General features: G+C 41.3%; 1 protein-coding gene across 1 annotated transcript in view; it reads right to left on the reverse strand.

Moving 5' to 3' along the window:
- Positions 1–26,010, reverse strand: part of lamb1a (laminin, beta 1a) — a 103,788-nt gene that overhangs the window by 66,555 nt on the left and 11,223 nt on the right. The window contains exons 4-16 of the mRNA XM_070897468.1: positions 24,603–24,676; positions 18,683–18,871; positions 18,386–18,449; positions 16,908–17,113; positions 15,285–15,405; positions 11,739–11,927; positions 11,070–11,249; positions 9,315–9,427; positions 4,839–4,918; positions 2,746–2,881; positions 2,501–2,659; positions 2,277–2,404; positions 1,949–2,069 (exon numbers count right to left, since the gene is read on the reverse strand). Of these exons, the coding sequence (XP_070753569.1) occupies positions 1,949–2,069; positions 2,277–2,404; positions 2,501–2,659; positions 2,746–2,881; positions 4,839–4,918; positions 9,315–9,427; positions 11,070–11,249; positions 11,739–11,927; positions 15,285–15,405; positions 16,908–17,113; positions 18,386–18,449; positions 18,683–18,871; positions 24,603–24,676 (1,760 nt within the window). The remainder of the gene's footprint in view (positions 1–1,948; positions 2,070–2,276; positions 2,405–2,500; positions 2,660–2,745; positions 2,882–4,838; positions 4,919–9,314; positions 9,428–11,069; positions 11,250–11,738; positions 11,928–15,284; positions 15,406–16,907; positions 17,114–18,385; positions 18,450–18,682; positions 18,872–24,602; positions 24,677–26,010) is intronic.

Below are 26,010 nucleotides of genomic sequence, written 5' to 3' on the forward strand. Positions count from 1 at the left end.
TGCTCCCTTGACCCTATTCCCACGAAACTGCTGACCACCCAACTTCCTTTTCTGGCTCCCAGGTTAGCTGACATTGTTAACGGTTCTCTCTCCTCAGATATTGTCCCCCTCTCCCTCAAATCTGCTGTCATCCCTCTCCTCAAAAGACCAACCCTTGACCCCTCCGTCCTTGTAAACTACCTCCCCATCATCAACCTCCCTTTCCTCTCCAAAGTCCTTGAACGTGTTGTTGCCTCTCAAATCTGTGCCCATCTTTCCTGCAACTCCATGTTTCATCCGGACAAATCCAATCCGCGCCTGCCACAGTACCGAAACGGCTCTGATCAAAGTCACAAATGACATCCTTTGTGACTGTGACTAAAGCAAACTATCCCTCCTTGTCCTCTTGACTTGTCTGGAGCCTTTGACACAGTTGATCAATCTATCCTTCTCCAACACCTCTCCACCGTCATCCAGCAGGGTGCGATTGCACTTGCCTGGTTCTACTCTTATCTAATCGTAGCCAGAGAATCACCTGCAACGGCTTCTCTTCCCTCTCCCGCATCATTACCTCTGGTGTACCCCAAGGATCTATCCTTGGTCCCCTCCTATTTCTCATCTACATGCTGCCCCTTGGTGACATCATCTGAATACACAGCATGTTTCCACATGTACACTGATGACACCCAGCTCTACCTTACTACCACTTCTCTCGACCTCGCCACGTCTCTAAATTACTGTCTGACATCCAGTTCTGGATGAGCAGAAATTTTCTCCAATTAAATATTTGAAAGACTGAAGTCATTGTTTTCGGACCCTGCCACAAACTCTGTTCCCTAGCCACTGACTCCATCCCTCTCCCCAATTTCTGCCTGAGGCTGAACCAAACAGTCCGCGACCTTGGCGTCATATGAGCTTTCAACCACATATCCGCAGCATAACTAAGACTGTCTATTTCCACCTCTGTAACATCGCCCGTCTCTGCCCTTGCCTCAGTTCATCCGTTGCTGAAACCCTCACCCATGCCTTGGTTACCTACAAGATTTGATTATTCCATTGCACCCCTGGCTGACCTCCCATATTTTACCGTACGTAAAACTCGGTCCTAACTTGCACCAAGTCCTGCTCACCCATCACCTCTGTGCTCGCTGACCTACATTGGCTCCCAGTTAAGCAACGCCTCGATTTCAAAATTCTCATCCTTGTTTTCAAATCCCTCCATGGCCTCGCCCCTCCCTATCTCTGTACTCTACTTCAGCCCCACAACCACCCGCCTCCCCCCCACCCCAGATATTTGCATTCCTCAAATTCTACCCTCCTGAGCATCCCTGATTATAATTGTTAAACCATTGGTGGCCGTGACTTCAGTTGTCTAGGTCCTAAGCTCTGGAATTCCCTGCCTAAACCTCTCCGCGTCTCTACCGCTCTTTCTTCTTTTAAGACGCTCCTTAAAACCTACCTCTTTGACCAAGCTTTTGGTCACCTGCCCTAATTTCTCCTTATATGGGTCAGTGTCAAATTTTTTGTCTCATAATACTCCTCTGAAGCGCCTTGGGATGTTTCACTACGTTAAAGACACTATATAAATACAAGTTGTTGCTGTTATGCAGTTAGAAGTCAAGACCTCCGGGTAATTTTACACATTACACAGTGCAATAGACAGAAAATCCCATGAGACATGCTGACCTCTGCACCTGAATTTCGGATACACTCTAAAGTGAAAAAATGTGACCTAGACATGCATGTTGTTACATCTATCCATTAATTCCATGAACATCCGTACATTACTAAATACTATATCCATAATGGCCTGTGATCATAATTCATGATACACTCGCAAACATTAAAATAGAGGAAAGTCATAATCAAACCCAGACATGCTGATACATTTATTTGATCAGAACTTTTCTGACAAGTGAATTTTAGATCATCTTATTTGTTTATATAGTGTCATTTTAGTTATACATACCGAATCTACGAGTGTATAAGGGGTTTCCATTTCATCATCAGAAGAATACGTTGTTAATTCTAAACGAATGGTGTAGTTAAGGCCTTTTTCAAAGCATACAGGCCGAGGTAGAACCACATACCTAGAGGAACATTATGACCAACATACATAGTTAGACCAGTACTTCACAGTGGTGGTTTACCTGCGATTCATAACTTTAAAAAAAATGTAGAAGTCACTTACAAGTCTGTTATTCTCTTTCCCTCTTTGAATTTTGTCAAAGAATATATAAAATCTAAAACAGTCAATTAATACACAAAACAGTAAAGTTTTTTTTATTTGTTCTAACCTTGATCCTGCTGGAAGAGAGAACACTTGGTTGTCATCACCAGGCGTTGTATTCCCACATCGACTGCTGGTATGAATTTTACCAGGACGGAACACCGTTATTTTTGCATCTTCCCAATTCTTTGGCAGCTGAACAGAAAGAACCGCATTTACATTCATGTCAAAATTTCTAACAGTTCCATTAAACTATTAAGGTAGCCATCTCACTGACTGAAGATTATTAACCTGTGGTTCATAGCGAATCAATATGTCATACTCCATGGAATGTGGAACATCGTGTATGTGGAATTCTAGATATGCTCCTTCAGGAATCCGTACAAATCCAATTCCTGTCCAGGTCGGAGAACGATCCTGTGGATATTTTCGTTGTACTATAGTCACTCCCTGTAAAGAATGAATGCCATCACAAATGTTTAAAATAAGAGCATCAGACAAATACCTCCATCAGTTCAGAATCAAAACAAACTTACACGACCCAAATCAGCTTCCTCTGCCTCATATGTGTAGTGGTCCAGTGCGATAAAGTAAAACCCAGATTCAACCTCATTGCAGCGACGCCCAAACATATGCACTTTACACGGACACTGCCCTGTCTCTGCGGAACAGCTGTAAAGAAAAAAAAAAATCAGCATTACTTTTTAGAACCTATAACTTTTTTTTGAGCGCAAGAGATTAAGTAATCTAGTCAGCATGCAGCATAAACTGCCTATGCGAAGAGGATGTGCAGCACCATATTTGAATAAAATGCTAATTCACCAGTGAGATTCTGTACAAGTTTCTGGTGGCTGTGACAGAAAGATCTTCCCTGTTCTGATTGGAGAAGTTTGACTACGTACAGTGGGAGCAGTGGCCTGTTTACAAAGTCTCCCCCATCAGACACTTCCCTAGCAGCATTAAACAGTAAAACATCAAGACAGTTTTTTTTCTTAAAAAGCTAACACTTACTTTACTATTGAACAAAAAGAAAACTTTATAATGCACACACTGACACAAATTACCTGACATTCAATTTATAGGCGTGTGTCCAAAATGGTCATTTGAACAAACTACCAGAGGGCTGCTGATAGACAAAGAACTACAACAGCAAGAGTCATCACCTCCAGCAAAGGACAGACAAGAGGAGGAAATTGGAAGCAATAATGAAAGGGGAACTAAAAAAATTAATTATATTTATTGTGAAAGTAAATTGAGGCTTATAAACGGATTGGCATGTCACAAATGATCATTGGAATGAGTAGAACATTTAGAAGTGTTCTTTCAGCTACCGTTCAACCAAGATAAGGAGATAACCAGAGATCAAGAAGCTACGTTTAGAAGTAGCTCACTGCTGGATTGAGTTGCCTGCCTCCTTTTGTTCAAATTGTTGTAACATTTGAATCGTCATCATCATCATCATCATCATCATAGGCAGTCCTTCGGAGTCGAGGAGCATTAGCTTCCACTCTAAAGGTGAGTTCTCAGGTGACTGAAGAGCCCAATGCGGGACCTATCCGCTCGGTCACAGGTGGGGCACAGTGGTTGAAGGAAAGGGTGGGTGGGGAGCCTGGGTTGACGCACGCTCTTTCCGCTATCTACGCTTGGTTTCTGCTTGCTCTCAGCGATGAGACTCGGGGTGGTCAGTGCCCTCCCAGATGCTCTTCCTTCCACTTTGGGCGGTCTTGGACCAAGGATTCCCAGGTGTCGGTGGGAATGTTGCACTTTACCAAGGAGGCTTTGAGGGTGTCCTTGAAGCATTTCCTCTACCTACCTGGTGATCGTGTTGAAACTCCAAGTAGAGCGCTTGCTTTGGGAGTCTCGTGATGGGAATGCGGACAATGTGGCCCGCTCAACGGAGCTGATCGAGCGTGGTCAATGCTTCGATGCTGGGATGTTGGCCTGAGCGAGAACACTGACATACATTGGTGCGTCCATCCTGCGAGTGGATTTGCAGGATCCTGCGGAGGCAGCGCTGGTGGTACTTCTCCAGCATTTTGAGGTGTCTGCTGTATATGGTCCACATGTCTGAGCCATATAGAGGGCGAGTATTACTACTGCCCTGTAGACCATAAGCTTGGTGCCAGATTTGAGGTCCTAGTCTTCAAACACTCTTCCTCAGGCGACCGAAGGCTGCGCTGGCACACTGAAGGCGGTGTTGGACCTCGTCATCAATGTCTGCCCTTGCTGACAAGTAGGCTCCTGAGGTATGGAAAATGGTCCATGTTGTCCAAGGCCTCGTCGTGGATTTTGATAACCGGGTGGCAGTGCTGTGTGGTGAAGTCAGGTTGGTAGAGGACCTTTGTGTTACAGATGTTTAGTGTAAGGCCCATGCTCTTGTATGCCTCGGTGAAAGTTTTGACGATGGCTTGGAGCTCGGCCCCAGAGCGTGCACAGACGCAAGCGTCGTCTGCATATTGTAGTTCAGTGACAGAGGTTGGGACGACCTTGGATCTGGCTTGGAGGTGCCGGAGGTTGAACAGATTCCCATTTGTTATAATGTAGCTCCACACATTTGAGTGTTCAAATGATTACCAATTAACTGTGAACTTTGTTTCAGCACAATAAATGATTAAGAAGCCAGCCTTACTCATTGTTGTACGAACCCCCTTGGTCACAGTCACAAGGGCGACACCCATCCAGATCACTGCTTAGTCCCCAGTGTTGAGGCTGCAAAAACAATAAACCATTATGGTTTCAAACTTGCATGACCACATTCAAACCATGACAACGATAAATTAATTATGCACACTCTAATATCATGTGGTAGAACTCAGTAATCAATTCACTGGAGCACAGTATATTAGAAAAGTTCTTTAGAAAAGTCACATTACTGTGTAAATAAAAAGGTCAGTTTTATGGACTCAAAACAAGATCAAAAAACAATCTAGAAAAGCTGTTTCCAGTGATCCACAATCATCATGCATGTTTGCTAGTACTAAAATAGTGTAATTTTTTTTAAATTTTAAATGTTTGTATCAGCATTGCTGAATATCAAACTTTAGTAAAGTCTTTCACATTCTGCCAATATAATTCAAGCATGATATACAAATGAATAGTTGATTAAAACTGGGGTGGATCATTGGGGCATTGTTCTATTCCAGGTTCTGAGACACATGCACGTGCACACACACACACACACACACACACACACACACACACACACACACACACACACACACACACGTGTGCGACCACACGAGCCACAAACCCGGGATGCAGGGTTTCCTGCAGCCCATGATGACTTTAACGGGAGGGCCTGATTTGAATTTTATGCCTCGGATTCCCACCTGCAGTCAGCCAGTTTGAAATGCTGGCTGGCAACGGGAAGGTAAGCCTCAGAAGGGAGGAGTCGGTCCGGGGGAGGGATCACAATCAGCAGATCGATGGAGAGGAGGTGGGGGCTGGGAAGGTAATCAGAGGTCTCGTTTGAGGGGGGGGGGGGGGGGGGGGGTCTTCAATCACGATCACGGGGGGGGGGGGGGGGGGGGGAGAGTGGGTATGGTTTGGACCCCGGATCCAGGAGGTAGTTGTAAAGCCACTTACCTCATGGATGCAGGAGTCCTTGCCTCTGTTTAACTGTCAGGTTTCACGAATTGTCCCATGCAGGTAAACACAAGATGGAGGTGAAAAAAAGAGGCTTCCAGCCTCATTACAATATTTAAATTGATACTGCCCCTTGGGAGCAGGTTGGTCGCTTGCTCCACACACCCATCTCTACCCCACCACCTGCCCTCACCCCGCTTCCGGTAAAACCGGAAGTGGGCAGGTTGGAGGTGGGATCAGGTCAGGAATCTCATTTTTAACACTAACTGCCCGCACGCTCCAAACCCACCCATTTTTTAAATCGGGGAAAATTCCAGCCAATATGTTCACTCACAGAAAACTATGCCCCATTTTATTTTGATATGTTAGATTTAATCCATCTTTTCTCATTCAGGTGTCAGACTTGCCTTCTGTTTTATTCACTTGGTGCCAGATTGGGCAGTAGTGATACCCGACCTCCTTATATGGCTCAGAGACGTGGACCATATACAGTAGATACCTCAAAGCGCTGGAGAAGTATCGCCAGCGTTGCCTCCGCAAGATCCTGCAAATCCACTGAGAGGATAGGCGCGCTAACGTCAGTGTTCTCGATCAGGCCAACATCCCCAGCATCGAAGCACTGACCACACTCGACCAGCTCCATTGGGCGGGCCACATCGTCCTCATGCCTGACACGAGACTCCCAAAGCAAGCGCTCTACTCGAAACTCCTACATGGCAAGCAAGCCCCAGGTGGGCAGAGGAAACGTTTCAAGGACATCCTCATCAAAGCCTCCTTGATAAAGTGCAACATCCCCACCGGCATCTGGGAATCCCTGGCCCAAGACTGCCCTAAGTGGAGGAAGAGCATCCGGGAGGGCGCTGAGCACCTAGAGTCTCGTCGCCGAGAGCATGCTGAAACCAAGCGCAGACAGCGGAAGGAGCGTGCGGAAAACCAGGCTCCCCACCCACCCTTTCCTTCAACCACTGTCTGTCCCACCCGTGACAGAGACTGTAATTCCCGTATTGGACTGTAGTCAGCTAAGAACTCACTTTTGGAGTGGACAAGTCTTCCTCGATTTCAAGAGGCTGCCTATGATGATGATGGATTCATTCACTTCAAATACCAACATCCTATTGGATTTGTTCAACTAAATGCCAACTTTAAAAAAAATTAAGTTTGGTTGTCTTAGTCTCTTTGCGCATATCATTCGTAACAAAATAGATGAGTTTAGGCACAAATAGATACAAATGGGTATGATCTGATAGCCATTACAGAGATGTGGTTGCAAGGTGACCAGGTCTGGAACTAAATATTCAGGGGTATTTGACAATTCAGAAGAATAGACAGAAAGGAAAAGGAGATGGGGTAGCACTTAATAAAAGATGGGATCAGTGCGTTAGTAAGAAACGATAGTGGCTCGGAGGATCAAGATGTTGAATCAGTTTGGGTGGAGATAAGGAATAATAACAGAAAAAAGTCGCTGGTGGGCGTAGTCTATAGGCCCACCAACAGTAGCTACACGGTTGGACGGAGTATAAAATCAAGAAATAATGGAGGCTTGTAAAACAGGAACGGCAATAATCATGAGTGATTTTAACCGTCATATTGGTTGGACAAAGCAAATTGGCCAGAGGAGGAGGAGTTCATAGAGCGTATCCGGGATAGTTTCCTTGAACAATACATTGCGGAACCAACCAGGGAGCAGGCTAGCTTAGATCTAGTACTGTGTAATGAGGCAGGATTAATAAATGATCTCGTAGTAAAAGATCCTCTAGGAATGAGTGACCATAATATGGTTGAATTTCAAATTCAGTTGGAGGCAGAAACCAAGGTCCTAAACTTAAATAAAAGGAGACTACAAAGGTATGAGGGCAAAGTTGGCTAAAGTGGACTGGAAAAATAGACTAAAGTTTGGGACGATTCATGAGCAGTGGCAGACATTTAAGGATATATTTCGTAACTCACAACAAAAATATATCCCAATGAGAGGGAAAGATTAAGAGAAGAGATAACCATCTGTGGCTAACTAAGGAAATAAGGGAGGGTATCAAATTGAAAACAAAGGCATACAATGTGGCCAAGACTAGTGGGAGGCCAGAGGATTGGGAAATTTTTAAAAGCCAGCAGAGAACTAAAAAGATTGAGAAAGGGAAGATAGATTATAAAAGTAAGCTAGCACGTAATACAAAAACAGATAGTAAGAGTTTCTACAGGTACATAAAAAGGAAGAGTGGCTCAAGTGAATGTTGGTCTCCTAGAGGTTTAGACTGGGGAATTAATAATGGAGAACAGGGAAAACGCAGAGATGTTGAACAAATATTTTGTATTGGGTCTTCACGGTAGAATACACTAAAAACATCCCAATAGTGGATAATCAAAGGTCTATAAGGAGGAACTTAATACAATCACTATCACTAATGAAGGAGTACTAAGTAAAATAATAGGACTGATGGCTTGCATCCTAGGGTCTTAAAAGTAGCTGCATTGGTTGTAATCTACCAAAATTCCCTGGATTCTGGGGTGGTCCCTGCGGATTGGAAAACCGCAAATGTAACGCCACTATTTAAAAAAGGAGGCAGACAAAAAGCAGGAAACTATAGGCCAGTTAGTCTAACATCTGTCATTGGGAAAATGTTGGAGTCTATTATTAAGGAAGCAGTAGCGGGACATTTGGAAAAGCATGATTCAATTAAGCAGAGTCAGCATGGTTTTATAAAAGGGAAATCATGTTTGACAAATTTGCTGGAGTTCTTTGAGGATGTAACGAGCAGGGTGGATAAGAGGGAACCAGTGGCATGGTTAGCATCTGGAATGCATTGTCTGAAAGGGTGGTGGAGGCAGATTCAATCATGGCTTTCAAAAGGGAATTGGATAAGTACCTGAAGGAAACTATTTTGCAGGGTTACGGGGAAAGGGCGAGTGAGTGGGATTAGCTGAAGTTTTCTTGCAGAGCGCCGGCATGGGCTCGACAGGCCGAATGGCGTCCTTCTGTAACCATTCTATGATTCCTTTGTATTCCTTATAACAGTCCCAGTATCACAGATAAAAAAAAAACAATACAAAGCACTGGATGCCATACCCCTTCATGCCCTATGTTACATACACCCCATGTCCGCATAGCCAAACAAGAAAAGTGAAAAAGTTAACTTTCAGGGGAAAAACTCTACACACTATTAATTTTAATGCATCAATAGCTGTGATTCAGGGGTCTGGGAATAGGGTTCATGCCCATCCTCTCATCCAGGAAATAGCTTGTGGTCTGGGAATATGCAAAATGAAAAGGAGAAAGCAACAAGAAAAATGTAATTAGCAACTACCATTTATTACAATCATTTTAGCTGAGCTCAAACACAATGGGGTCCAACTTTCAAATCTTGTTCAGCAATTCTGATGCTGTTCCAAACAGAAAATATTTCTCTCGATGTTAAAGCCATTCGTTTGATCTTCCAAATAGTTTTTATAATTATGTTCAACTCTTAGAAACCTTTAACATTTTTTTTGCAGGGCTTTTCCATTTCTGCGCCTGCAATTTTCTTACCAGACATTGATCACAGTTCCATCCCATCACCAGACGTTTACAGAAGCAATTTCCTGTTAAATCATCACACGGAGCTCCTCCTGGATGAGTTCCCAGATGGTTACAGGTACACACTAATTGACCAAACAAAGAAAAAAGCCTCAGCAATATTCTCCATTATAGAACAAAAATCAGTGATTGGGGTGGGGGGGGGGGGGGGGGGGGGGGGGAAGGAAAGAAATTCAACCACTGCCTGCCTGTGTCTCTCCGGAAGAATGAGTGACCGACAGAGGAAAATTTGGCGGCCACCTTGGACACCTATTTGCCCACCTTATTCAATTTTCAGGCAGGCCTTTAAATGGGTGCCCATCATTTCTGTCCAAAACAGGACAAAGGCTGTTTAAATGTGAAAATGGGTATCCGATGTTGGTTGTACGACTCGGATTGCAATTTTAATGTACAAATGGGCAGAGCAGTTGCCATACATGCTTGCCCCAGTTTTACTGGGCGTCAAGTGGCCTAATCCTAAGAGAGACCGCTGAAGGACGCTCAAGAAAAGGCAAGATTTTCTTTTTGCTCATGTTTAAGATTTTTGTGGGGTCAGCAGGAACATTCACGCTTCTTTTCGACTCACAAAAATCTTTCCAATAACAGATAGTCCACTCTGAAGCCCCCCCCCCCAAAAAAAACCCCAACAGGCCAGGTCCATGCAGAAACCACTGAAAACGGTGAGCTACAATGGTCTATGGCCTTGGGCAGATACCGCAGACACAATGCCGACTTTGCGGTCGTTTTCAGACTAAATTGAAAATCCCGACCACCCCCTCCCTCCCCAATAGTGTTTCCCAGGTCAGAAAACTAATTTCATTTCACTAAAGCTTTTTCCTTTAATTTTTGCTGCTCTATCTATTCTTTCTGCAGCCCTAATCTTTCTTCATTTTTCCATTCTATCTTTCACAAGAAAATGTAGAAAAGATGCATGCACCAACAGTGGGAAGTACACTAGACATTTTCAGAATGCTGAAAAAAATCCTGATAAATGGGTCTGGAAGTCACAAACACAACATGAGAAAGATGCCTGTGTAACTCAAAGTAATCAAAAAAGATTTTATTTTCCTTTTCAGCTATTACTTGATTAGAACAAATGTGCTTTTTTGGCATGAAATGTTTGGGCTCTCTCCGCTTGCAAGCTAACTTTAAAACATAATTTTTTTTGTCAAAGGGTCTGCTCTTGAAATGCTAAATTACTCTGTCCAAATCACAGATGTTGTCTGACCTGCTGAGTGTTTCCAGTTTTTTCCCCTAGATTTCCAGTATCTCTACTTTCTGCTTTTAAAATATTTATTTTGTGATAATTACATTGTGCTAAAAATGGCTAGTGTCTAAAGGAGTCCTTTTAATAATTTCATTTGCGCCAGTGGAAAATTCCTTTAAAGTAACCCAGTGTCTGCTGAGTAGCCACTGAAGTTATATTAGAAATCTGCCGGTAAAAGTTTGACTAAATCTGTTAAAAATCCAATTAAGACACGTTCATCACTTTTTACTGATAAACAGACAGTTCTATGTTGATCCATTTTCACACAAACACAATCATGCATTGAAACATTGTATTATTGAGGTGAAACTATAGCATTTATAAGCAGATTTCTGCAGCATTTAAATCAAGAGCTGGGGGGGGGGGGGGGGAGGAGGAGAGAAGATTAAAGATTAGAACAATATGCAAACTAAATTTCAAGGAAAAAAAGTACATCAATAATCAAAAAGTCATCTACTTACGCTGACATCCCATTGGTTCATCTGCACTTAGTCCAAAGAAACCCTCTTTGCACAGATCACAGCGCTCACCCTCAACATTTAGCTTACAGCGGCACTGTCCCGCAATGAGATTAGTTGTCAAATCAGTGTGGCTGTCACAGATTCCACCATTAAATGATCCAGCAGGGTCACAGTTACAATCTGCATTAACAGGAGATTAAAGTAATTATACACCAAAAACATAGCAAATTGTGTTGATGATTTATTCATCTGAACAGATGCCGCCAATTTATTCACTTTCTAACATGAAGTATATTTTTATCTTGGTCACTGTTCGCACGAATGAGTAAGTCAAAGACAATATATAAATTTTAATTACGCTTAATTCAGTTTTACATTTCAATCTATGACTTGTCAGAAACAATACAGATCTAATTACAATGAATTCTGGATTTATTTAGTCGTATCACATTGAAAGCTCATTTTTCTACATAGTCTACTCAAAATTATTGAATTCAAATTTCTTCAGTGCAAAAACATTGGATTTATCAGGAATGTTGTACGAAGAAAATAATCACCTCTAAGCACTTGTTCCATTTCAAACTTCTGAAGTTCCCAAAAAAAGGATCAAACGGATCGGTATCATTCACTTCTTTCACAGATCTTTGAACATTAAATAACAGTACTTACGTTCACAGATGTCACTGGCACGAATACTTCGTTCTAGATGCTGGTAGTAGAAAGGTTTGCATTGTTCACAGTGCTGCCCCATTGTATTATTCCGACAGCCATCACAAACACCACCACTGACATTACCAGATGCCATATATACAGCCATGTCAAAGTGACATTTATCAGCATGTCCATTGCAGCTACACCCTGAAATTCAAAATACAAAAAAACACAAATTTAACTTAGCTAATGTCAGTATTTCAAGATATGAATTAGAATATACATGTTAAAACACAAAAATCCAAAGCACATGTAAAGGATAAATGGCCCCAACCATCCAGTGCTAGTTTCTGACAGCTAATCTGAGTAAGCAGATATTACGGAGACCGCGTTACATTCCAGCTTACATGCATAGCTTACCAGCACCTGCAGGTTACAAGTGAGTAAAAAAAAATGTCTGTCTGATTATGCTCCTGTAAAGCGCCTTGGAACATTGTGCAAATTTTAAAGGCACAACTTAGTATCAGATTTTGGTAATTTCCACAATAAAATCAGAGTAAGAGGTTTTACAGAAGATGGGTGATTCTAGCCAGGACATTGAACTTAATTAACAAACAGCTAGATTCTACAACAGGAATACTGTAGGGATAATATTGTGAAAGAATGAGATCAAAAAGGGTGAATGACCTTCAACATCCAAACCTATTTGCAAACTTTCCTGCTGTAGTTGAACATTCTTTCCCTCACAAAATAAACCGTGTTGTCCAAAGTGAATTTATTAATTTTTCCATTTCCTCGAGGGTGCTATTGGAAGAGGCACTAGCCATGCTCTGGTATCTCACACAAGTAGCCATTATAATTTGTGAGCCTCAACAGTAAATGTCAGCAAGATGTAAGACTCCAAGTCCAATGCAGTCCTTATAAACATACATCCAGCAGTGGTTGCTGTATAGAGATTGTAAGCAGGAACCAAAAGCAACAAAACATTGCACCATTTTGCTTCAAACTACAAAATCTCACCTTATTCATTGGAAATGTTAAAGAGACCATTATTATCTTTGAGGAAAGCGATACAACACACAAATCTGTTTAGAGATAGCTATGGGTTTCAGAGGGGATGGGATGGGTGAAAGAGGTGGTTGGCTAATTGTCCAGATTTACAAGTTAATGAGCAAATTTCTCATGTTGAGATGTTATTACATGCGAGCTTGCAGTCTTATAGCTATATTTTGTGGGGCAGTCCAGTCATGTATTATTTGCTGTATTGCTTTTGCTTCTCTGTAATTAAAATTTGGCTACTTGTTTTATTAAGAAACGAATAAAATAATCCGACAGTGTGATGCTTTCTGTCAGAGTGTACAGAACGAAATAGTGGGACGCCATCTGATGTGAAACATCACGGTAAAAAGATCATGTGGCATATTACTCTCATTCATTGCATGCATATGGGTGCATGGTTTGGATCACAAGAGGGCCACAATTTCGGCACTCGTGGCGAGACCGGGTCGGTTGGCATCGGTGGCGTAAGGGAAACCCACTCCCGGTTCCTTCCCGCCCTCTCGATACAATCTTCCCTAGATGGGGCTTGTTAAGCCCGCCCGCGCGGTTCATGGCCAACTAACAGAAAGCGGGTCTGATGATCATTTGATGACACGTCATCAGCTAGTTTCCTTAAAGGGACCATGCCCACTTTGATTTTGACAATTCTTCTGTCAGTGTTCTGCAGCATTGAGCACTGACATGCACTGCACAGAGGTGCACAGCTGCAGGCCCTCCCATCACTCCAGAGGGAGTCACAGCACACAGGTAGGTCCTCTTTTCCAATGGGTGGAAGAGACCTCCCCAGAATACCAATGCAGCCTGGTTGCACATTGCACAGGAGGGCACAAGCAGGGATGTCGTCAGGGAGGACCAGGCTGCAGTGGCGCAAACCTTTAAATGATCTCAATTGATCACAAAACGTTACTGCAAAGCCACACTCAACCCCATCCTGTTGTGCCACATTTCACATCCCCATCACTCTGCCTTCCCTACTTTATCGCTGCACATCCTTACTCACAACCACTTATCTTGCACCTGCACCTATCCCTCTATCTACATTATCAGTTCCCCATCTCAATAGCCACCCCTCACACTCGCCTTCATCCTTGTCCAATCATACTAATACGGGTAGGCACTTGGATCCTCCAGCCAATGTTCATGTAAAGCTTATGTTGATGTGCTGTCAAACATTGAAATCTTTATTTTCAACACTTTGGGTTCTTGGACAGATTTGTTTGCACCTTTGGAAGTGACTTAGTGAGTTGTAGTGATTGGTGGGACAAGGTGGGACACAAGGGTACCCTCCACAATAGTGATGAGTGTGAAAGGAATGGCTTGGGCATTGCAGGGATGCTTTATGGAGCTAGTATGGGGCAGTGCCAACCTGGCGCATCAATGTGGCAGCCAGAGTGTACAGCATCAAGTGAAGGAAATGTGGCCATGGTGCGACCATCTTGGCCTCCTGGGCAGCAACGTGATCAGGTGCTGATGCCGTGTCATGTGCAGAATCAGCTGATTACAGAGAAGGTTGGTGTTGTTGGTGATGCTGGTGTGTATAGTGATGTTGGTGTTGGGGCTGATCGTGGTGGGATTCTGAGGACCAAGGTGAGATTTTTTCAAGGACACGGTGCTGCTGGAATAAATGGCAGGTGAGGTTGCGATGATGTTGAGAGGTTGCTCCAAGCAGGTGACAGTGAATAGAGAGTTCCAAATTGCAGACAGCTCAAAAGTTTCTTCCAAATCCTGAGGGCTTCAGCTTCTAACATTGGAAAGTGAACAGCCGTGAAATGGTAGCTTTTATACCACTTTTGCAGTTATCAACTAGCCAAAGTAATGGAGTCATGGAGAACCGGACCACTTACCTGGCGTGTTCCCCGAGGGACGGCAAACTCATCAAAAGGTTGGTAAAATTGTAAGTGCCTGCTTTTAATTCTCTTAGGTAGCATTCAACTACCTGTTAACTACCTTAATTAACTGGCCTATCACATGCTATCGGGTCTGGCAGACCCGACAGTTGAGAAACGGACATGGAGGCCGGTTCAGAGCGGCCTTCTGCCCCGCTGTCAATTAGGGTCATTTTGACAGCGGTGTTGTTGGTGATGCTGGTGTGTTTAGTGATGTTGCTGCCTCCAAACCTGCACTCACAGGGTTGGGAAGATTCCAACAGAGATGTGAGTTTGTCTGCCGATGGAACCTGCATTTTCTGTGAACATTAACAGTTGGGAAGAAAGCCTGAATCACAACGAGAAGCATGTTTGATTCTGCCCTCAGTAACCTATAGGTGTAGTAGTCAATTTTAACCATTCCTACTGTCACCTTAGCTGAGGTTGATGAGCTCACAGGTTGAACCCAAGGCCTTTTTGGTCAGTACTCAATGGATGAACTTGCTGAGTTATTGTGAAATCCTGCCCATTTTTTATTTTAAAAGATAAACAAAGCTACAACTACAGATTGCATGCAGAACACAAGCTCAAAAATGAAGACATTCATTATTATCTTTAAATATTTTGATTTGAAACCCACTTTGGCATGCATTGCTGTTGCGTCCTTCTGCAGGTTTCCAAGGCACATCATGGTGGAAATCCTTGCATAGCTCACAGTTTAAACCTTTGGTGTTGTGTCGACATACACACCGACCATGTACCTGGAAAACAATTCAAGTTATTTAATTCCCTGATGAACTGTTGTTTTTGTACCACAGAAAAATTATTAAAGTGTCAATATTGCTTTCACATTTACTTTGGTAATATGATTTTAACAAACCCAATAATACTCATTTAGTAGAATTAGCAAGATTCTAAAAAAAAATTCAATGATAGGCACAAGAAAAGTTTGAGTGACAAACATCAAAATTACTGCAGCTCTCCACGTTGAGTCACAAGTACTAAACTATTTATTCTCCATTTAATTCAAAATCATACACTTAATCCCTGTAAACATTCTCAAATTTGTGTCTGCACCCACTGTGTACAAAGTCAGGTGCAATTTTCCTTGGAACAAAATTATTCTCTCAGAAGGATTTCAAAGGTAAATTGGAATGTATTAGAAGTAGTATGCACTTGTATTATCTGGGATGCCATTAAATCAACTATACACTAGAAGAATTTTTGGCGATTTCACCATTTTTTCCCCAGTGCTAATTTCTAAAATGTACATTATTTTTCTACTTGTTGTAGCACAAAAGCATATGCAATGAAACGGAGAAATGTAGTGCCTTTAGGTGATTGAAGTTGAATATTAAACTTTTATAAGCATTTTTACACTTCCATGAAGTGTTTTGCCTGAAAATTAAATCATTGTATATTTATTAGAGCACTTCAGTAATATCAAACACCAAGACAAATGTCTGCACAGATCAATTGGACTCTGATTTGCCTATCAGCAAAGGGCTTTCAAATAATATGGTGGCACAGCGGACAAAAACACTAAAGTATTACACCATATAGCAGCAGGACACAATAATCCGACTTTCAGTCACACCACTGAATTAATGATGTCAGCCACAAAACAGCTGGGAAACAGGCACTGGAGGCACCAAGAGGGAAATGAGGGGGAGTTTTTCCCTAGACCACTCTTGCATACATCCTATCAGCTGGCTCAGACTATTAGCAGGTCAGTTGCCACTTTTATCTTGCAGCTGGGGTGTAACCCAGGAGAGGGAAGAAAGAGAAAAAAAAAAGAATTATGATATTAATAAAATAAATACAATGTGCCTGAGGAGAACCAAATATTTCCAGACTGCAATCCGACCCCTGTAACAGGAAACTGAAAAACTACTATAGTTGCCGAGAGTTCGTGAACTCAAACTCAGTTTTGTCTCAAGACTCAGAACAGGAAATGGCACAGCCAGGTCAGGGAAACTTTTCATCTGGGTTCAATTAAGCTTTGATGGAAGCACCAGCAAACTTCACTGTGGAGTAGGCCACATTCTCAATTCAAGACTTGAAACAAAGTTTGCAACTTTCTGTTTTGTAGGTGTCACTCCAAATCAAACACTGCAAAAATATTATATTTTATTGTTGTAATGTCAAATGAGGAAGACAGTGGCAGTGAAAAGTATCTAACATAGTTCAGCACAAAAGTTTAAAATAGCTATCTGTTTACTTCAGGAAGGACAAAGAGACTGCAAATCACTTGTGTACTCACCTTCCCTTCCACATCTTGGTCATCAGAATCATGAACAGGAGCGCACTCACTAGCGTGCCCATAGCAGAAACAGTTGCCCCGAACTACCATGTCATAGATAGCATAGTAATATTTTTCTTTGATTTCCACTCGTGAGTCTAGCAAATTGTCACCCAGTGTATGGAGTCTAGTAAACTTTATCCTCAGGTTTGTGATCTTCAGCATATCTTCAAAATAAAATACGCAATTAAATTAGAATTCTTCCATTAATTACCTTAAAACAGCAATATGGTTAATTTTCCTCAAATATACATTCAAAATGTTTCAGTAGTTTTTCTACTCTCCATCAAACTACTGTATTCATTAATTCCACTTCATTAATTAGAAATAAAAAAAAATTGCACTGGTCTTCAAATCTGTTATTTTTAATACTTCTGAAAGGTGCCTTAAATGTGATGTTTATGACAAATCAATTGAAGGTTCTGCAATTAAAATAGCTGCTCAGATCAGCGATACCGAATACAGCATTAGAAATTCTAGGATATTTAATAAAAAAAGATAATGCCATCAAGCTGCTAAATATCTCTCCTAACGGCACTCGAGTTATCTCTTACAGTATCTACAAGGTTGACACATAAATCAGACATCCATTACAATAAATAAATCGAAACTTCAAAATCCGTATCAGTTGTAAAAGCTAGACCAATTGAGACACGAACAGTAGTGCAGGCTCCAATCTGAATGCCACAAACCAAAAAAATAAATCTGGAGTGCTCCTGAATGCAGATGAAGAACGGCGGGAAACTGCTGCACAAGATAAAGATTCAGCTTTAGTACAGAAGGCGTAGCTCCTAGCTGCCAGTTTCTGAAACATACTAGGCTGGATTTACATTTAAATCTGGGTGGATCTGTTGCCCATTTCATTAGAGTCCAACATTCAAATCTAAATTATTGCCAAATTCAGAGGGGGCAAAAATGCTTTTTGGCAAAAAAAGTACCATTATTTTCTCTCTTGTTCTCCTCCGTCTTTTTCCAACAGAATATTATTGTTTCATTGGGGATGTAACAGCAACAGACAAAATTGAACAAAGGCTGGAAGTCAAGAGCTTTAAAAAAAAGCTACATTTTCTAGTCCTCTGCCAAAAGCAACATCCTGAAAGAGGAACATCCTACACTTCTTTACAGCAACCAGGTTATATTCAAGTCAACAGGAAGCATGCAAGTCAGAGAGGAAACTATGTTTAATGCAAATTCATTTACCCAGTTACTACTGTGTCAATATAGAAACACAATTATCAGAAAAACAATTATGACAAAAAATACTTTGTGGTTCACGCTAGTATTAGTAGTAATAAGATTACATCATTGAGCTGCTCTGTGTAAAATAATTGACAGTAATGATCTGAGAAAAAAAGTGTGAAGTTTATAGAAATGTTCAGTTTATATTTACAAAATTATTAAACTGTAGTGGAATAAACATGCCCAGAAATGGCAATTACTTTGTATTCTTCGGCTATAAGGATCTTCAATTCTAAAGGCTGGATCCAACACTCGATAGATAACCTAAGGACAGACAAGATAAGTTTTTACAAGATAACAAATGACAATGTGTGTATCTCAGACAAGCTTGCTTAATTCTTAAGACATGATAACATTTATATGCAGTTCAGGGAAAGTGTCTTGTATTGAAATATTTTGAATGAACATATTACTTAATACTTAGATTTGCACTAGTTTGAGCCAAGCGGAAAGCCCAGACCAACAGCTCTGTCTATTTTCAAGCATTTGTCACAAACCTCTCCTTCTGTAGAAGGTTCAATATCAGAGTACCGAGAATCACAGATAATGTCATCCACTTTCTTCAATGATCCTGTTGTAACGCCTCGAAAGGATGACTCGCAGTCATAAGCGTAATACCTATAGACCTGCCAGGTCTCTCCAAAATCTGAAGATCGCTCTATCATCATAGCAGCTGGACGAAAGGTCTGAGGGGAAAAGACACAATTTTTGTCTTTTTCAAAAACGGCACTCTCATTAATTAAGCCAAATGTGTTTCAATAATTTTGGGGGGATATTAAGGGAAATCAAGGAATATGGGGATTGTGTAGGAAGATGGAGTTGAGGCAGAAGATCAGCCATGATTGTGTTGAATGGCAGAACAGGCTCAAAGGGCCAAACTCCCTTCGTTCCCAAAAATGTATCAACCTCTGACTTGAATATACTCAACGACTGAGCATGTACAGCTCTCTTGGGTAGAGAATTCCAAAGATGCCACAACCTTTTGAGTGAAGAAATTTCTCCTCATCTTGGTCCTAAATGGCTGACCCCCTATTCTGATACTGTGACCCTGGGTTCTAGATTCTCCATCCAGGGGAAACATTTTCTTAGCATTAACCCCGTCAAGCCCTTTAAGAATTTTATATCTTTCAATCAGATCACATTCTTCTAAACTCTCAGGAATAAGATAATACCCTCATCCCAAGAACCAATTTAGTGAACCTTCGCTGCAGTCCCTCTATGGCAAGTACGTCTTTCCTTAGATAACGAGACCAGAACTGTATACAGTACTCCAGGTGTGGCCTTACCAATGCCCTGTATAATTGTAGTAAGACTTCCTTACTCTTATACTCTAAACCCTTTGGTAACAAAAGCTAACATTTCCTTTGCTTTCCTAATTGCTTGCTGTACCTGCATGTTAACTTTGTGATTAATGTACAAGGACACCCAGGTCCTTCTGACCACAAAATCTCTCACCATTCAAAAAATATTCTGTTTTTTTGTTTTTCCTACCAAAGTGGATAACTTCACACTTCCCCACATTGTAATCCATTTTGCCATGTTTTTGCCCATTCTGCCAACCTGTCTATATCTCTCTGCATCCTCTTCGTGTCCTCCTCAGTTTACTTTCCCGCCTAACTTTTGTATCATCAGCAAACTTTGATGCGTTACACTGAATCCCTTTATCTAAGTCATTAATATAGATTGCAAATAGCTGAGGCCCAAGCCCTGATCCTTGTGGTACCCCGCTCGTTACAGCCTGCCAACCCGAAAAAGTCCCATTTATTCCTATTCTCTGCCCATTAACCAATCCTCAATCCACATTATATATATATATATATATATATATATATTATATACGAATGCTTTTTGAAAATCTAAATACATTACATCCACTGGTTCCCTCTTATCCATCCTACCAGTTACATCTTCAAAACTTCCAAGAGATCTGTCAAACATGATTTCCTTTTCATAAAACCATGTTGATTCTACCTAATCGTATTACGATTTTTTAAGTGCCCTATTACCACGTGTCTAATAATCGATTCTAGAATTTTGCCTACTACTGGTGTCAGGCTAACTGGCCTATAGTTCTGTGTTTTTTCTCTTCCTCCTTTCTTAAATAGCAGGATTATGTTTGCTACCTTCAAATTCTTGGGGACTGTTCTAGAATCTAGGGAATTCTAGTAGTTTAATACTCAAATATCAAAATTAATATTTTGATTAGCATATACCCAACATTCAAATACTTTTGCTTTTAGGGCACACTTGCTTAATGTAATGTGAAAGATAAATGATTGCTTCACATATTAATTGTGCAAATAATATGCTACAATTTGAAAACAAGTATGGCTTCAAGAAAGAACTATTAAATGATTAAAGCTGTGCATTCTCAAATATTGAGAGATTAAATAGCAGTAAATGCATTTTTGCTTGCTAAATGGATACGGAGTTTCAAATCTAGTATGTTAACACTGGTTAAAAATATACTTATATTTCTTTAGAAAGACCCCATCATCCCCCAAATAATTGGTGTATTTATATTTCTCAGTATTATTCTCAAGTCCTTATTCATAAACAAGTCTTCACTGCATTCTGCATGTCTCCTGTACATTTTCTAAAAGATGCAGAGACCAAAAGAAAACTATTTGAGAAGCAGACACAGTGAAGGCAATTCAACTCTCGTCCCAGTAACTTATTTTTATCTCCATGCCATACAGCTTCACCATCAAGGGCTGATTAAAGGCATGTTACAAACTACTGTCTGCTGTTCAAAAGTGTACACAAGCCCACCCACAATGTCTGACTGTTTTGCTAGGTACAATAGTGCAGTGGTTATGTTGCTGGACTAGTAATTTAGAGAATGCAAGTTCAAATCCCACAACGGCAGTTTGAGAATTTGAATTTAGTTTGAAAAAACTGTAAAGAAAAAAAGCTGGTGCCAGTAAAAGTGACCATGAAGCTGTCCGTTTCTCCAAAAACACAACTGGTTGACTAACGTCCTTTAAAAAGTTGGTCCGGAATTTGCTGTGGGCAATAACAACGACCGAACAGTATTCACTGTTATTACTCCTGTCCGGAGTAAAAATAAAACGGGGAAGGTGGCTCAACCATGGCTAACAAGGGAAATTAAGGATAGTGTTAAATCCAAGGAAGAGGCATATAAATTTGCCAGAAAAAGCAGCAAACCTGAGGACTGAGAGAAATTTAGAATTCAGCAGAGGAGGACAAAGGGTTTAATTCGGAGGGGGAAAATAGAGTAGAAGAAGCTTGCCGGGAACATAAAAACTGACTGCAAAAGCTTCTATAATATGTGAAGAGAAAAAGGTTAGTGAAGACAAACGTAGGTCCCTTGCAGTCGGATTCAGGTGAATTTATAATGGGGAACAAAGAAATGGCAGACCAACTGAACAAATACTTTGGTTCTGCCTTCACGAAGGAAGATACAAATAACCTTCCGGAAGTACTAGGGGACCGAGGGTCCAGTGAGAAGGAGGAACTGAAGGATATCCTTATTAGGCGGGAAATTGTGTTAGGGAAATTGATGGGATTGAAGGCCGATAAATCCTCAGGGCCTGATAGTCTGCATCCCAGAGTACTTAAGGAAGTGGCCCTAGAAATAGTGGATGCATTGGTGATCATTTTCCAACAGTCTATCGACTCTGGATCAGTTCCTATGGACTGGAGGGTAGCTAAGGTAACACCACTTTTTAAAAAGGGAGGGAGAGAGAAAGCGGGTAATTATAGACCGGTTAGCCTGACATCAATAGTGGGGAAAATGTTGGAATCAATTATTAAGGATGAAATAGCAGCGCATTTGGAAAGCAGTGACGGGATCGGTCCAAGTCAGCATGGATTTATGAAGGGGAAATCATGCTTAACAAATCTTCTAGAATTTTTTGAGGAAGTAACTAGTAGAGTGGACAAGGGAGAACCAGTGGATATGGTGTATTTGGATTTTCAAAAGGCTTTTGACAAGGTCCCATACAAGAGATTGGTGTGCAAAATCAAAGCGCATGGTATTGGGGAGAATATACTGATGTGGATAGAAAACTAGTTGGCAGACAGGAAGCAGAGAGTCGGGATAAACGGGTTCTTTTCAGAATGGCAGGCAGTGACTAGTGGAGTGCCGCAGGGCTCAGTACTGGGATCCCAGCTCTTTACAATATACATCAATGATTTAGATGAAGGAATTGAGTGTAATATCTCCAAGTTTGCAGATGACACTAAACTAGGTGGCGGTGTGAGCTACGAGGGGACACTAAGAGGCTGCAGGGTGACTTGGACAGGTTAGGCGAGTGGGCAAATGCATGGCAGATGCAGTATAATGTGGATAAATGTGAGGTTATCCACTTTGCGGGCAAAAACGCGAAGACAGATTATTATCTGAATGGTGGCAGATTAGGAAAAGAGGAGGTGCAATGAGACCTGGGTGTCATGGGTCATCAGTCATTGAAAGTTGGCACACAGGTTCAGCAGGCGGTGAAGAAGGCAAATGGTATGTTGGCCTTCATAGCTAGGGGATTTGAGAAAAAGAGCAGGGAGGTCTTATTGCAGTTGTACAGGGTCTTGGTGAGGCTTCACCTGGAATATTGTGTTCAGTTTTGGCCTCCTAATCTGAGGAAGGATATTCTTGCTATTGAGGAAGTGCAGCGAAGGTGCACCAGACTGATTCCCGGGATGGCTGGACTGACATATGAAGAGAGACTGGATCAACTGGGCCTTTATACATTGGAATTTAGAAAGATGAGAGGGGATCTCATAGAAACATATAAGATTCTGATGGGACGGGACAGGCTAGATACGGGTAGAATGCTCCTGATGTTGGGGAAGTCCAGAACCAGGGGACACAGTCTTAGGATAAGGGGTAGGCCATTTAGGACTGAGATGAGGAGAAACTTCTTCACTCAGAGAGTTGTTAACCTGTGGAATTCCCTGCCGCAGAGAGTTGTTGATGCCAGTTCATTGGATATATTCAAGAGGGAGTTAGATATGGCCCTTACGGTTAAGGGGATCAAGGGGTATGGAGAGAAAGCAGGAAAGGGGTACTGAGGGAATGATCAGCCATGATCTTATTGAATGGTGGTGCAGGCTCGAAGGGCCGAATGGCCTACTCCTGCACCTATTTTCTATGTTTACCCTTTGAAACTGACCTCAACTTCAGGATTTAGCACATGCGCATCCTAATGTAGAAATCTTGAAGTCATTCACTGCTCAGACTCTGGCAGAGCTGTGGTACCTCCACTACCACCATCTCTCTCTCTCTCTCCCTTCCCTCCCCTCCCCCCACCAATATTGCTGTTAAATACCATTAAAAGTTAGATGTTAGACCTTGTTGGATTAGAAGTAACTGAGCTTTAAACTGCATATTGACTGGTAAACAAATGTTCTGGCCCTAAAATATATATATTTTTTAAAGTTTGTTCAAATTTATTTCGGGTTTACCTTTTCCCCATACGAGAGCACCAATATTTGTTTTGCTCTCTATAGCATTTTCTTTAAGTCAGGATGAAAGCACTGCTTCACTTCCTGGTCTGAGAATTCTGCATTGTGATTGGCTGCTTAGACAGCTTGTTGAACGTTGGAAAAGCTGACGTTCTCACCAGAGATCATGGGATCTTTGTGGACAGAGTGATCGGGGCCAGCGACGAATGCCTCTGCTTCGCCACTGACCACAAATTACGGGTTGTTGTCTTTACAAAGTCTGGCTATATGCAACATCCTTACATCAATGTGGTTAACTCTTAACTGCCCTTTGAAGTGGCCTAGCAAGCCAACCAGTTGTACAAGGGTAACTAAGGATGGCAATAAATGCCAGCAATGCCACATCCGGAGAATGAATTTTTTTTAAATTCAGTCAGTGGCACCCAAGCACTAACCAAGGTTGACTCAGCTGCATTGGTGTTGATTTAGATTCCCCACATTATTAGGCAGACTAACTCCTCCAAATTATGACCTCATAGCATCACACTCACGCCTTAATAATTCTTCTCAGGTGGCTATTTATAAAGTAGTCTTCATGGGGAGACTCACTCCAAATACAGGAGAGCCTATGCCAAGTGGCTACAGTATAAGCACAAATTGTGCATTCAAATTTAGAAGAACTCACACTATTCCTCTTTATTAACAGGAGCTAAAAGTGTCTCTGTCACATCACCCCAATGCCCATTCCAAAAACTTGGTAAAACCTTAGTCAAATTCACAAGCTCTTTACAGGAGCTTAAATATTTTCAGTAACCAAAGGAGCAATAATTTACATAATTATAATGTAAGTGAACAATCATTAGAGGTTTGGAAGCTCACGTTTGTAAGGCCAGTTAAAATCTGAGACTCACTCATTCCAACAAAAATTGCACTGATGAAAGGTCATTCCTTTACTTATATAAAGATTGTGAGCGTTTTAGGAACAGAAGCACTGGTAAATAACTAACTGTTTACCTTGAAGGTCATGATGAGGTGGGTAAAGTGGAATTCAGCCTCCAGATTCAGTTGAATGGAAACATTTTCCATGCCTACAGAAAGGAAAAGCAAATTTTAAATAAGGATAAAGCTAATTACAATAGTTAAAATAGTTTCATTACTGAAACTTTCATGCAAGTGCCAAAACAGGATACAAATTACATAGAAATCACATCACAGAAACAGGTCATTCAACCCAACTGGTCTACGCTGGCATTTGTGCTTCACACAACCCTCCTCCCATCCTAGAAATAAAAATACAGGAAGCAAAGTGTTATAAACACTAAAATTAAAGCACAAATAAAAGATTAGTAATAAGAAATGAGAAGCAGAGTAAAGTAATAAAGTGGCAGAATCTAAAAGAAACGTCATTTGTGCACAAGTAATTTGCAATTATCTTTTTCACAAGCACTGATTTTAGAGTTTTATGTAAACAGAAATTCCTTGGAAGCTGCCAAGAATGTCACCAACAAACCGTGAACTTTTAGTTCTGTATCCTCTGTGTTCCATTGGTGGGAATACATCATGTTCACAATTCGACACATTGAGTTTCTACTCTCTGCCAGGTCATTTGGTGGAGATGGTGGATGAAGATCAGGGTTTTTTTTCATAGTATCAATAGACGGGGGAGGAAAGTTATTTTGAAAATACCACAGTATTAAGATAGGTAAACTAAGCACAAATACAGTTGTACTCGATGATTTACAACCATTTCTATTAAGGTTTTCAGGCACAAGAGAGTACAGAAAGTTATGGTCAGGCTTAGCATATACAGCAGAGAAAAAGTGCAGGAAAATCAGAAAATCATGCCCACCTGGTCACTAGCTTTAAAAAAAGTGTGTGCAGTAAGCATTATTGTGATTAATACAACAATGACAGATGCTGCACAAGTGGTACAAGAGTAGAGGAAGACCAAAAGGATCCAACTTCAAAATGAAGGCGACAGGCTAAAAAGACTCAAAAGTATTTATTCCACAATGTTAAGAGAAACAAGGAAGGACTTTAGGATCTTTCAGAATGGATGAATTTAGATGGGCTGAATGGCTTTCCTCATCCATAACTATCTTCTGATCTTGTTGATAGCACATGTTTTCCCAGCTAACCAGCTAACCTGTAAAACTTATTATTCTGCACATGAGCAGACAAGCCATGACCTTATCCAGCACACATTTTTGAAGGAACGTCACTGCAGAGAAAACACGTGTGGTGGCTCACAACATTATGCTATGGTATCAGTCTCAAAACATGTTGCTTCTGCCACTGAAACAACATACTTACTGGTCCCAAGACCTAGAGATAAATTATCCAGACTGTTGGCCTTGTGCAAAATCCATGGTACAGGAGCCACTGGCTATAGACCAATATAAAAGCTACTTAAGTGGGAATT

This window comes from Pristiophorus japonicus, chromosome 13, assembly GCF_044704955.1.
Source record: "Pristiophorus japonicus isolate sPriJap1 chromosome 13, sPriJap1.hap1, whole genome shotgun sequence".
Classification (NCBI taxonomy): Eukaryota; Metazoa; Chordata; class Chondrichthyes; family Pristiophoridae; genus Pristiophorus; species Pristiophorus japonicus.